General features: G+C 39.5%; 1 protein-coding gene across 4 annotated transcripts; it reads right to left on the bottom strand.

Annotated features, from left to right (window-relative positions):
• Nucleotides 1-1450: 1450 nt before the first annotated feature.
• On the bottom strand, nt 1451-13125 carry mapkapk5 (MAPK activated protein kinase 5). Of its 4 annotated transcripts, none has more exons than XM_088993987.1 (14): nt 12239-13125; nt 11237-11310; nt 10581-10656; nt 9230-9327; nt 9051-9159; nt 8740-8829; nt 8547-8642; nt 8402-8482; nt 7082-7269; nt 6752-6872; nt 6540-6670; nt 4977-5092; nt 4786-4890; nt 1451-3703 (listed from the first exon to the last, which is right to left on the bottom strand). In XM_088993987.1, the coding sequence occupies exons 1-14, from the start codon at nt 12272-12274 to the stop codon at nt 3609-3611; spliced, it is 1416 nt and encodes a 471-aa protein (XP_088850113.1). In that variant the 5' UTR covers nt 12275-13125; the 3' UTR covers nt 1451-3608. The 4 variants fall into 4 exon arrangements, with proteins under 4 accessions (XP_088850113.1, XP_088850116.1, XP_088850114.1 ...); XM_088993990.1 differs by having other exon boundaries at nt 11919-13123; XM_088993988.1 differs by having other exon boundaries at nt 11237-12156; nt 12239-13123.
• Between the last annotated feature and the right edge of the window lie 471 nt (nt 13126-13596).

Raw genomic sequence — 13596 nt, 5'->3', positions numbered from 1 at the left:
TCTTTTCACTTTCAAATGGCACTCTGAAACCTAAAACACAAATGAGTCATTATTTTGTTTAGTTTCTGTAAACGACAAAATAATCCGGCATTTTTTGTTTGTATTTATATTGCCAATTTAAAATGTGAGAGAATGCTACAGATTTAAAATACTCTTCAATTCCAACGCGTTCCAAGTGTTGCTGCTTCGAGGAAGAAAATCCAAAGTGCCTTTTGTATGTGGAATAGTGTCTTGGTGGCTGTGAATTTATCTTTTCTTACGAAACACAAACTTAATTTCTACCTGCTTCTATCCACAATTAAAAGCGTTTAACTTAAAATGTGGTTGGCATTTATTGAACACATGCTTGGCGCCGCTGTTCGAATTTCATCAATTATGTGTTTTATTTCATCAAGCAGTATTGGTTTGAATGTAAACTCAAGAGACAGATGAGTAGAACATTATTCAGTTAAAGGACAACCGACACCATTTTTTTGTTTCCTGACATCAGAAAAACGTTTCACAGCATCTAAAATACCCAAAACACGCAGGCTGATATTTTTAGTCAAATGCAAACCACCAATAAAAATGACTTAAGTGTCCCAAAACGACTTCAAAATGAACTCAAAGTTTCAGTTTCATAAGGTCCCGCGCCCTTGTTCGTGACATCACACCAGGACTTCTTGCCTTGCTCGAGAATCAAAACAATGGTTTCAGATTCGGAGAAGATGCTTTGTTAGTCATCCAGTTATGAATATGATTCAAATAGTTCTGAAGAGGAAAGCATAAATGTTTGTAATCGATGAAAGAAGTCCTGTTTCATTTTGAGGTTTCTGGACTCCAATGTCGCGCCCAGAAAATGCCCAAGATGGCGCCAAAACTCCATTGGAAATGGGCTGATTTGTCTGCTGGGAATTTGTGTCAACTAGTATCAAATAGTAGTCTTGGTGCAACAAACGATTCACCATCACGTTATTTATGTTTTCCTTGTAATTTCGCCATCAACACAGATCAACACGAAGTTTTCAGACCAAACAAAGTACCCAAAATGCATTGTGTGTCGCTTTCTCGGTCAGGGACGTTCCTGACGTGACATCACGTGGGGATCGTCATCAACTCAAAAACAAGACTTCCTGAATATTCAGCGCAAGTCTTAAAACGTAAAATATAGCTATATGCAGTGCAATCTTTGTAAAATACGCTCAGTAGAAGTCATTTAAAGCCATTTTACAAATTATGGATGATATACGGATACTATACTTGTACTTGTCCGGAGGCGTCAGTTGTCCTTTAACTGTATGTTATGTAACACGAGAAAGAGGAACTTGTATTTATAGCTTGACCATAGTGAGCTAACTTCAAGTTGACCCGATTTGGAACATTCATGCAAAAAAATGTCTTTAAAACAAAAACTTTTTTTAAGTTTTTTTTTTTATTTCAAAGTCAGCAAATTGAAGACATTCCAGGGAAGGAAGAAAAATGACTTTTATGGACTCATGCTACATCAGCTGATAAAGAAATTTTTTGACATGGATAACCACTGTTGGTGAAAATCATTTGAGGATTGAATCAGTTGATCAACTTCAAAGGCTCATTTTTGTAATGTGCTTAAGTGATGCTCCCCCCCCCAAAAAAAAAATCATTGATTTGAAGTCTTATGAAAAAAAAGCCTTTGATGGAATTATTTCATTTTAACAATATGACCGATTTTATACTCATGGTCACCAAGGCACGTTTGCTTGTGCAATAAGGCCTTAAAAAAACATTCTATTATGGTGATTACAGATCGTTAAAGTCGAAAATCCCCCCCAAACAAGTTTCCCGCAATATGAAAATGACTGAGCAGACCAGAAGAAGGGACAAAAAAAAAAAATCATAATCCAAACAAATGGTTTACAAAAAGTGAAGTTTCAGTAACGCTTGATGTAAACGGAGTATGAATCATTGCAGTTTTGACTAAAAGTACTATGGTAAAGACTCCGCCCATCGCTTTCTGATCATATCCAAACACGTGACTTGCTTTTCCAACAACAAAGGATTGGAAAACAAATATACACGTATCATGAAAATGGGTGCAGAGGAATTGCCCCATAAATATTTCTTTAAAAAAACGTGTAAGGAGACAGCGTGTACAGGGTTCTGGCTCAGCCCGACACCATAGAAACGCTACACTGGCTCACTGCAGATGTAATCACTAGAATCCGACATGCTGATATGATAGACAATGTCCATAATAATGCCATCATGTCAAGTACATTGACATTCCAAATATGACCATATATGAACATGAATACATAAATTATATTAGCACATGGTCTTGAAAACATAGAAGCATGACTACCCAGTATGGGTATTTCACATGACCATATTTGGGCATCACCACATACATAAGCGCACAGACCTACCATGGACATGACCATATTTGGGAACGACCACCTATGGACATGACTACAAGATATGTACATTAGGACATGGATCTAGCATATATGGTCATGACTCCATTTGATGGACATCAGAATAGACATGACTACATATAACCACTTAGAAACGATTCTATCCTCCATAGTCTGGATATTAGGACATGGACCTGACCATATAAGGGCAAAACTCCAAGGGTCTGACTGTATGTGAATCTGACTACAATATATAGATTTTAGCACATGGCATTAAAAAGTGATTGGCTTTAATTTATTCACTTACTAAAATTGAGGCGATGTTTTTTTTACAAAAGGGTATCTTGAAACAATATTCCAGATATATTAGATTAGAGATCAAGTGCTGCCGTTTTGGTTAGCAATATAGTTCCAATGGGCACAGCAAACCGTGAAGGATATCGTTTTGGAAGTGACATTCTGTTTTAGGACAAATGGTGCATAGTTTCTAAAAGAGAAGTGAGTTCTATATGAGGAAATATGGTGGATGAAGACAGATGTCCACTCCAAAAGAAAATTGATTAGCCACGCAACATGCTGTGCAAGTTTGAAACAGAAACAAATCCCATTTAAAAAAAGGCAATGTTTAAGGCTGAATCATGACTTTACCAAGATACATTTTGAGGTGTAGTGTGACACATTGAAGGGAAGTGGAGAAGGAAGATCTAAATGCTGTCAGAAGCTCAAGTCAGTGAGATTTAGTCAAAAGCGGATTTGATGTGAGGCGTAAGAACCTTTCATGTCTTCTTGGATTTGCAGCTTTAAAATAAGGACTCATCTTTTCTTGAACGCAAAAGATGAATTAAATGGGGACAAACAAGAGGATAGAATTCATAAAAAATTGATTTCTTCTCTTTAAAGTCTGCTCATAGGCTACCCCACCCCCCAAAATTATATAAATAATGGAACTTTTTCTTTAAATAAATAAATGTTAGGAAAATTAAAATAAAATCATTGGGATCAAACAAATACTCCAAGCAGCAGATACAAATTCCCCACTTGATGTGATTTTTTTTTCAAAAACAAAGATAGTCTTTTTTTCTTGCAAGTACCAATGAGTCTTTTTTAAACAGCTGTACTAAAGGCCTTGCAAATGGAACCATGGGGTGAAAAAAAAATGGACTTTTTACTCCTTTTAAAAAAAAAAAAGCCTTGTTAAAAAGAGAATATAAAAACAAGTGGGGAGAAGGATGTTCGCTAGTGAGGCTCTTCCAGATTTGTCCTCTCCTCAATGGCCTGTTTCACAATTTCGGCCAATTTCAGGCGATCCACCTTATCACAGAACGCTCGACCTGTGTCACAAAACAACAAATAAGAATGTAAAGAGTCCTTGAGAGTTTTGAAACGCGCTTAGAAATTAAATGTATTATTATTATTATTATCATCAAGTAACAAGACTAAGAAAAAGAAATAATGCTACAAAGACAATGGGCAAAAGTGCTTATTGACAAAGCTTTGGGCATCATTCATGATTTGGTTAATTCAGCAGATTATTTTTTTTGTACAGTGATACCTTAGTTTGCAAATTTAATTGGTTCCCAGACAGAGTGTGTAAGGCAAAGTGTGTATCCCAAAAAATAATTTCCCATAGGAAACCATTAAAATGAGAATAATCCGTTCCCAGGTCCCCATACAACATAATTTTCTACTTTCTAATTTTCTAAGCCTTAAAACTACACAAAATATACCTTATTTCATGTATAATAAATGTGCTATGGTATTATAATTAAAGAAATAAACTGTACTGTATGATAAAGTCGTTTTATTTACCTCTGTGATGGTCGTTGATGGCTTGATGGAATGGATAGCTTTTTGCATAAAGTGTCTCAAGGAGCTCTGGGTTGTACATCTTGGAAGTTGTGATATTGCAACAGATGCAAGCAGACACACTAGAAACATCATTAATAGCTCGTTCCCTTGCTTGTCTTTTCATTTTAAATTGAACTGATGGCTAGTGCGGGTTATTTGTGGAGCCTGATTGATGGGAATTTTAACCTTGCAGTCTACACTCTGCCTTTGAACTTTTGAATCAAAGTTGAAACGAGTCCAAATTTCACCTTTTACTATCTATTTTGTCACTTTCTTTAATGTTTAAACCACCTCCCCCTTACTGCTGAGTTCTTGACCAATTACGTGGCTTTTACCGAAGCCACCAAAACAACCCCGAAGGACAGAAACAAGCCGGATGCCATTTTCTTTTAGGAGAACGGGCTCGTTCGCGAACAACACATCACTCATTGTGGCAGCTCCGTGTGTTTCCCGAAAAATAGTTTGTATGCCAAGGTAAAATTTTTAACGTTTGTAAACCGAAAGGTGAGTAAGCCAAGGGGTTCGTAAACCAAGGTATCACTGTACGTAGTAAGTGAACACGAACCGTTCCAGCTGAGTCCGTGCAAGCCATCTCGCAGGAGTTTACAGTCCCTGTTGAACCTCCAGGCTTCAAACATCATCACGTTCAGCTTCTCGTCTTCGTTCTCTCCTTATCACACAAACGCAACCATTTGAAATTTCCCCCCCAATATTTATTGCTGTATGTATTTTAATTTTTTTGGGGGGTTGACTGACCAGCCTGTGGAAGAATACACTGTGCGATGACATCGCGTAGTTTCTCCAGCGCTACATTGGAGTCCTCGCCTCCGTTCTCTGGGTCATGAATGAAGAAACCATCACTGGGCTTGGGGCTGGCGCAAAAACAACAATAACAATAATAATAATACATTTTATTTCTAAGTGCCTTTCAAAACTCTCAAGGGCACTTTACAGTCATGGGATAAGAACATTTTTTTCCTGCGGGTGAGCAGCAGCAGCCATTCACGCCGGCGTTCACTCAACCCGGAAGTAACACAAGCTCACGCCACTAATGTGAGTGTGTGTATATAGACAATACATCCTAATTTATATAGCGCTTTCACAGCAGCTGTAACAAAGCGCTTCACATAATAGTCAACACAAAGCAAAATAATAAACAATGAATGTACGGTGATACCTTAGCTTACGAACTAAATTGGTTCCCAGACAGAGTGTGTAAGGCGGAAAGTGTGTAACCCAAAAATTAACTTCCCATAGGAAACCATTGAAATGAGAATAGTCCGTTCCCAGGTCCCCATAAAACATATTTTTTCTATTATTTTTTCTAATTTCCTTGGGGTTTCGGGGAAGGGTGTCATAATGGACATTTCTATAGCTGTTCTGTGCAATTGAAATTGTAAATGTTACACATTTCAGAATTAGTATTTTGTTATTTTGTCATTTTTTATGTATTACATTGATACCTTGGCTTACGAACTAAATTGGTTCCCAGACAGAGTGTGTAAAGCGACAAGTGTGTATCCCAAAAATTAATTTCCCATAGGAAACCATTAAAATGAGAATAATCCATTCCCAGGTCCCCCTAAAACATAATTTTCCATTTTCTAATTTTCTAAGCCTTAAAACTACACAAAATATACCTTATTTTATGTATAATAAATGTGCTATGGTATTATAATTAAAGAAATAAACTGTACTTTAGCTTTTTGCATCAAGTGTACAGATGGCTTGTGCGGGTTGTTTTTGGAGCCTGATTGATGATTGATATTTTAACCTTGCAGTCTACACTCTGCCTTTGAACTATCAAAGTTGAAACTCTCTCACTGTCGTCTGCCTGTCTCTTTAATGTTTAAACCTCCTCCTCTGACTGCTGAGTTCTTGGCCAATCACGTGGCTTTCACCGAAGACTGGGGGCGGGGAATGGAGGACAAAAAAAGTCGGCAGCCATTTTCTTTTGGGAGAATGGCTGCACTCTCTCTCTCTCTCTGTGACCCCCGCCCCCACTGCTGCGTTCTTGACCAATCATGCGGCTTTAACTGAAGACTGAGGGTGGGAAATAGAGGAGAAAAACAGTCGGCTGCCATTTTGTTTTTAGAAGAACGGGCTCGTTCGCGAACGACACATCACTCATTGAGGCAGCTCCGTGCGTATCCCGAAAAAAGGTTGTATGACAAGGCAACATTTTCATAAATGTAAAAACCGAAGAGTTCGTAAGCCAAGGGGTTCGTAAACCGAGGTATCACGATACATACTGTTAAAATATGCCACAAAAGCCCCCTTAAAAGGTCATTCCATTGAAATAAACTTAAGCAAACAAACCCAAGTAGTTTCCTCTTCCTGAGGATTGGGTTGTTGACAGTGTTGAGCGGCTTCAGGCTGATGTTCAAATCCTGAATTCTCATGTTGGCCAACTGTTCCGCATGGGCCTGCTGGATGCCCGCCACCACGGCCTGAGATACAAAGTCATGGTTATCCTCCTGAGTAGCACGAAATATATCATGATTTAAAAACAACCACTCCTTGACGCCCACCTTGTCCATCATCATCTGAGCAGAGGGCAACACGTTGTCCAGCGCCTCGGTGCAATTGAGCCAAGGGTGAGACAAGACTCCTTCGATGGTCAGCCTCTCTTCTGGCTTTACCTTCAGCAGCCTGTATGTGAGCACAGCAAGAAAGACAAGTGAAGAAGATTGAGATTTGGAAATTTCTGACACAAGTTTTTTTTATTTTTTAGGTTTTCTTTGGCTTTTTCCTTTGGAAAATCATATGATGCTGACCAAACTGGAAAAGGAAACAGATCATACCGGAATGGATCACAGCTGACTAAACCCTGGACAGGTCACAAATGAAACTAAACCTACTTGCGCACGATGTCCTTTGCCATCTCCGAGATTTGACTCCACTCATCTTCGGGGAAGTCAAAACTGCCCATCATAATCTTTTTTCTCATGTCCTTGGGAATGGTGCGACTGTGATGCTTGGAGTAAAACGGAGGATAGCCGCACAGCATTACGTAGATGATGACGCCCAGAGACCACAAGTCACAGCTCTGGGGGGAAAAAAAATGACGAGAGTTTATTTAAGGACAACCGATGCCTCTGGACAAGTTGTGCCCATAAAGCTATATTTTAGCTATATGCATGATATTTCTAAATTGTAAATGAAAAAAAAAACATGATTTGTGTAAATTCAATTTTTCTAATATATCAACAATTTTAATTCAAGTCAAATAATTGAGATTCATACATAAAATAAACATTTTCCATTTTCTATAGTTACTAGACAATTAATCCTGTGCTATTTTGATATTGTGCTGTATTACAGAGAAGACAAATTTAATTTCCCATAGGAAACCATTAAAATGAGAATAATCCATTCCCAGGTCGCCATAAAACATAATTTTTTACTTTATAATTCTCTAAGCCTTAAAACTACACAAAACATACCTTATTTTATGTATAATAAATGTGCCATGGTATTATAATTAAAGAAATAAACTGTACTGTATAATAAAATTGTTTTATTAACCTTTGTGATGGTCGTTGATGGCTTGATGGAATAGAGTGGCCAGTTTCATCAGCATTAAACATTTGATGAGAAACGTAGCCTTCTTTCACCATCTTGAGGAATGATCCCTTGTGGGTGCTTTCTCTGCGATAATTTTACCTAGTTCCTCATCAATTGTGTTCTGTTTAGCTGGGTTGATAGCTTTTTGCATCAAGTGTACAGATGGCTTGTGCGGGTTATTTGTGGAGCCTGATTGATAGGATATTTTAACCTTGGAGTCTACACACTGCCTTTGAACTATCAAAGTTGAAATTCATTTTCTCACACTCTCTCTCTGTCGTCTGCCTGTCTTTTTAATGTTTAAACACCACCCGCTCACTGCTGCGTTTTTGACCAATCACGTGGCTTTAACTGAACAAAAACAGTCGTCTGCCATTTTCTTGTTAGGAAAACGGGCTCGTTCGCGAACGACACATCACTTATTGTGGCACTCCGTGTGTATCCCGAAAAATAGTTCGTATGCCAAGGTAAAACTTTCATAAATTTAACGTTCGTAAACTGAAAAGTTCGGAAGCCAAAGGGTTCATAAACTGAGGTATCACTGTATAGTGTCCATTGAACCATACAAAGACATTGAAAGGGAATGAAACTGCAGTGAGGTGGGTGAGTCTGACCTTGTTGTAGGTGTAAGGAGTGGGTGAGGTAGGTATGATTCCAGACTTTTCCTTCTGGTGTCTTCTTTGAGCCTCAAGTACCTACACAGCAACAAGAAGATTTGGGGTGTATTCTAATTTTTGTTGCTGTTTTTATTTTCCCTACCTGAGGTGCTACATAGTAGGGAGTGAACTGGGGTGTCATCAAGTCCCCCTGATCAATTTTGGCAAAGCCAAAGTCACACAGCTTCACGGGTGCATCCTGAAGAAAATATTTCCAAAAGGAACAAAACATAACAGTAAAGCATTTAACACATACAATATGAAGACCGCACATGTGTGCAAATTCCTCAAATTACCAGAGAGTTATCCTTGAAGAGCAGGTTCTCTGGTTTCAGGTCTCGATGTGCAATATTTAAGGAGTGGCAATGTTGCAAGGCTTGGCTGATCTGGAAGAGTGATTTCACACATTTATATGCATATCTAAACAACTGCCTTATGGCGTGCTGATCGAGTGTGACATCCGTTGCTGAATCCAAGCGGGAAGCTGCTAACGAGACTGCCAGACGCGCTATTAGTCATGTGACCCAAAAATAAATCAGACTCCGAAATCATATGCACAGACGACGCTGGTTAAATCACAATGAAGCTTGATTGTGCTATCGGCTACCTGCTTTGTAACCTCGCTAGCCATCTTTTCAGTAAAGTGCCTGTGCTGACTGATTCTGTGGAATAGTTCGCCACCTTCCATCATCTCCATGACGATTAGAAGCCTGGCTCTGACAAAACAAACCAAGATTTTTTTATTATAGCATGAATAAAGAAATTGTGACAGACAGAAAAAGTTACCTCGGACTAGACTCGTGTGGGAACTGGACACTATTGGCGTACACTTCCAAGATTTGTACGGTGTTTGGGTGGTTGGCGCACATCATATGAAGTCGCACCTGCGGGCGGAGACGGTCAAGTGTTTCAAAAACAATGCAGGTAAAAGTATCCAGTCTGTGATGTGACCTACCTCGGTGAAAAGTTTCAAAATAAGACAAGATACATTTCCATTTTTTTTTTAATTATTCCCACATAAATTTAAAACACAACTCATCCTCATCAAAATCATTTTTGAAACGCAAGTCTACATTTGTGTTGGTAACCGATTAACACATTCACTGCCAGATGATGTGCAAAAATGTGTCCGCGACAGTGCCAGGGTTTTTGTCACCGTCACTCAAATTCTAGGCCCAACAGACTCTTGAGTTTTAGGACTACATAAACATTCAATACAGCGTTTCTTCTTTCATCACAAAAAAAAGAGATAATTCCTAAATGATATGGGTCTGGAGTTATATGAGCTTGAAAAGAGGGCGGCTGTCCAACATACAATGCAATACATACATGTTGGTTTATATAATGCTTTAACAACAGCTGAAGCTGGAAGAAAATGTGAACATGGAAAAAGAGCAATGCTGCCCCCTTGTGGAAATGAAAAAAAACATTGCCAGAGGCCACGGCCAGCGCTTTATCAGCACCCAAGCATGTAAAAACAAAACCCGAACAAATTCGGGAATGGCGCTTTACATTATATTTTCAAGTTCACACGAGATCTCCGTGTAGATCACTTTCGTGCCGATCAATGAACACAAGCCTCCGTAATGTTTAGCGGGGTGACGGAGCCAAAATATATTGGTTATGCATCCATTCTCCCTTTTTTTACTTCCATTTTTCATGCACTGAAGACTCAAGATAGATAACCTTTCCAATATCATACTCGAGTTTCTGGAAAATGAATGAATCCCACCTCTCATTCAAAGTCCAAAGTAAGATTGGAAAGACTCCAACTCTTCCCCCCCAAGTCTCCCGTCAAGACAAATACTACCTAAAACGAATGGCTGAGCAAAAACAAGAGTTGGTGTTCCTATCCCCCCTCCGTCCCGATTGCACAAGTTGAGGACACGCTGTACTTTAATCAAAAACAAAAGCTCATGATTCAACTCAGATGTTCTGTTCTTATTTTTACAGCTGTGTCAGGAGTGCTTGCATGTTGACTGCATGCCTGAAAAAAGAAAACGGTTGCTACCGATAGAGGAGCCTTAAATGCTATGTTGAATTATTGGACACCCTCACAAACATTAGTAGTATTTGAGACTCAAACGCAAGTCAAATTAATTCAAGGGTAACAAAGAACAGGTAATGATCGTCTAACCTCATTTCTGGCTTTGGGGCGATCAATCAGGATCTTCAGGGCCAACCGTTCCTGTGATGACTTCTTCACACAAACTCTTCAATGAGCACAAAATACAAGGAGAAAGTTGAATGCAAAGGCTGCATCAATCATGTTATATTAGAGCCTATTTCAGAAACAAAAACGTAGAAATGTGCTGTGACTCAGAAGTGATCCAACACAGTCAAGTGCGGTCTTGAGTCATCGAGTTCCCAAATAACGCACGTCATGCAAATGTGTCACGTTTCCGGCGTCTCGAGGACATCGCGAATCAAAATGACAGCTTTTCATCTGTACAGTGCCAGACACGCTCTTCATCACTATGTTTAACCTTTTCTAAGTTAGTTTTTAGGAAAACCATTGATTTAATAATAATAATACGTTTAATTTACAAGCGCCTTTCAAATCACCCAAGGACACTTTATAATTAAAAGAGCAAGAAACACCAGAACAATAAAACCACAAATAAAATGATAAATAATAACAGACCTGATTAAACTAAACTGTGAATGCAATTTTAAACAGATGGGTTTCACATTTTGGGTAATTCAAGTAAATTTTAAAAAGATTCAGGAACCCGATGGACTGATCATACTGGAATTTGACACTCCTTACTTTTTGTCTCACCCCAGACTCACCTGACAGGTCCACTGATGCCAGCGCCAAGCTTCTGTGTCCAATTTATGCTGTATTCCTCGAGAATAGATGCCTCCTGTAATTAGGGTTAGGTATTAATCTAAGTTAGCCATAATTAGTCATTTAATTTGTTCTACATATCTACCACATGCAGGTTTTAAGATAACTTGACCAATCAGCCAAATGTTGGTTATTGTTGAGCAAGTTATCCAGCAGGTTGTCAACTCCATTCTACTCCACACCACACTGTCTGTGATCATAGCCGAAGTGGACACTCTCATCAGTGTTCAAGTTGTCAGGGAAATAACCCAGTCACCTCATCAAGAAGCACACTCAGACCCAGTTGTAAAAGCAGAGGCTCGTAGCATTTGAGATCACATTTTCCTGCTGGCTTCGATGCCAGGCTGGTGATGCGTGGCAGGTAGTAAGTTAGGAGGTATTCCCATAGGCAAGGTAGTAGTACTAATGGAACCCAGACACCCAATCAGGAAGGATGAGTCTTGAAGATGGGGATTGCAAATAAAGTCAGGTGGATGAATCTGTGGGAGCATGGCTACGTTAGTACATCTGCCTCACAAACCCACGTTGCATTTCTTGGTGAATTACAACTTTATTGTCAGTAATTAGATTGTGCAGTGGCTGTTTGTCAAGCGAATCGTACTCAAGAAATTACAATACATTTACCTAAGTAATGAAAATCTGCACTCTGAGATGGACGTGCGAATGAGTCACCCACCACACACATTATCTATATGTATATAGCTAGATAGATTGATAGATCAATAAAGACAATGTTTAATTTTGATGAATTGCACTGCCCTAGCCCTGATATTTACTGATGACCATCCCACGAGGTTAAGGCAATTTCGGGATCAACTGGGCGCCTTCTGACTTTGGTAAACGCTCCAGTAAAGTCCCTGTCCTGGGAATGAAACTCCATCGTAAATCAAGACGCCCCATCGAATGTGCTTGCCAAATGACAGTTTTCATTTCCCATACGTTACCTTGATGAAGTTATCTGCGCTGTTATCTTCAGACATGGTGATCCACTTGGCAAAGTTGTTATCACCGTAAGATCTCGCACAGTTGACAGTGGAAACAAAGGCTTTATGCTTGACCTTTAAGCAAGCCTCGATCCTGTATCCCTGATCCGTACCAGGGCTCGTTATTTGACTACTAACGACAGGGCATGGGGACAAAGTAACGCTCGACCACCCCCCTCACCCCCACCACTTCCCGGCTGGTGAGATGCGGCGTCACGTCAGCCCAACCCGGCTCACCACCACGGGGTCCGACTCGCTCTTCCTGTCGCCTTGGATCCACTGTAGTGACCATGAAGAGTGCCAAACACCGATCGGTTTCACCATAAAATCCGCAGACTAGGATAATTTTGAGGGTGAGCCCACCACTTAAGCGGAGGACCACAGGACAAGAGTGGATTTTTAGTAGAAGCTAGCTAGCGAAGTCGAGGACCCTTGGTAACAGCTAGCACGCGTCCTAGCATATAGCTAATGACATTCCATTCAGGCGATCGGGTACAAAACTGTCAAGTGGGTTCTATCCAAAAACACTGTCTAGCCCTACCTTAAATCTGCATTTAACCCAACAAGAACATTGCCGCAAGAATAAACCTCCGAGCTGCCCCAACGTGTCATCGAGCTTGAGCTGGAGCTAACTCGCTATCGAGTCGGCTCATGTGACAAGTTACGTTTGTCACTTTTAGGTAGCGAGAAACATATTAACATCCTTCCACTGAGGACAGCTATTGGCAGCCGGTTGATGTCTGCGAAAGGCAATGGCACGAGTGGTGGAGAACAGTCCGAGTGTAGTATCCCAACAAACGCGTGTACCTATTATGCTAATGTTGTATCATGTTCGCAGGAGGAACAGCTCGATTGGCCTAGGATACAAAATAGGAGGTAAACCATAACGCCTGATCAAAATGTTTAATGACTCTTTAATATGCAAAACATACACCATAACACGACAAAATAAATAAATTACATATATTGAATAAGGTAGTCTTTTTCACTACCTTATTCACGTTGACGAGTCAAAATATAGGCATGTCGCTAAAAAAAGTCTCACAATTTAGGGAAATTCGTCAACTTCGTGTTCTGTTTGTTGTGAAAGAATAATGACGTCCACAAAATAACTGGGACGATAACATAAAATAAACTTCACATCATTCACGTGAGTGATGGCATTTATTTTATTCACATTTTCTTCCTGTTGTCCACGCGAGGGAGACAAGATACAACAGTAATTTCAAAAAAATGTGGAATTAATCGTGTGCATTACAAGACATTTAATAATTTCTAATGCTGTTGTTGATATGCATGTTGCGTATTAATTACGGTAC

This window comes from Hippocampus bargibanti, linkage group LG04, assembly GCF_051943395.1.
Source record: "Hippocampus bargibanti isolate YZ-2025 linkage group LG04, ASM5194339v1, whole genome shotgun sequence".
In the NCBI taxonomy this organism is placed as follows: domain Eukaryota; kingdom Metazoa; phylum Chordata; class Actinopteri; order Syngnathiformes; family Syngnathidae; genus Hippocampus; species Hippocampus bargibanti.
Note: the sequence above shows the minus strand (reverse complement) of the source record. Positions and strands in the feature narration are given on the sequence as shown.

Excerpts from the sequence above, each read along its gene's own strand:
- mapkapk5 (XM_088993987.1), bottom strand. The coding sequence starts at position 12,274 with ATGTCTGAAGATAACAGCGCAGATAACTTCATCAAG. Across the intron at positions 11,311-12,238 it reads GCGCAGATAACTTCATCAAG|GAGGCATCTATTCTCGAGGA; the intron begins GTAACGTATGGG and ends CCCTAATTACAG. Across the intron at positions 9,160-9,229 it reads CCACACGAGTCTAGTCCGAG|AGCCAGGCTTCTAATCGTCA; the intron begins GTAACTTTTTCT and ends TTGTTTTGTCAG.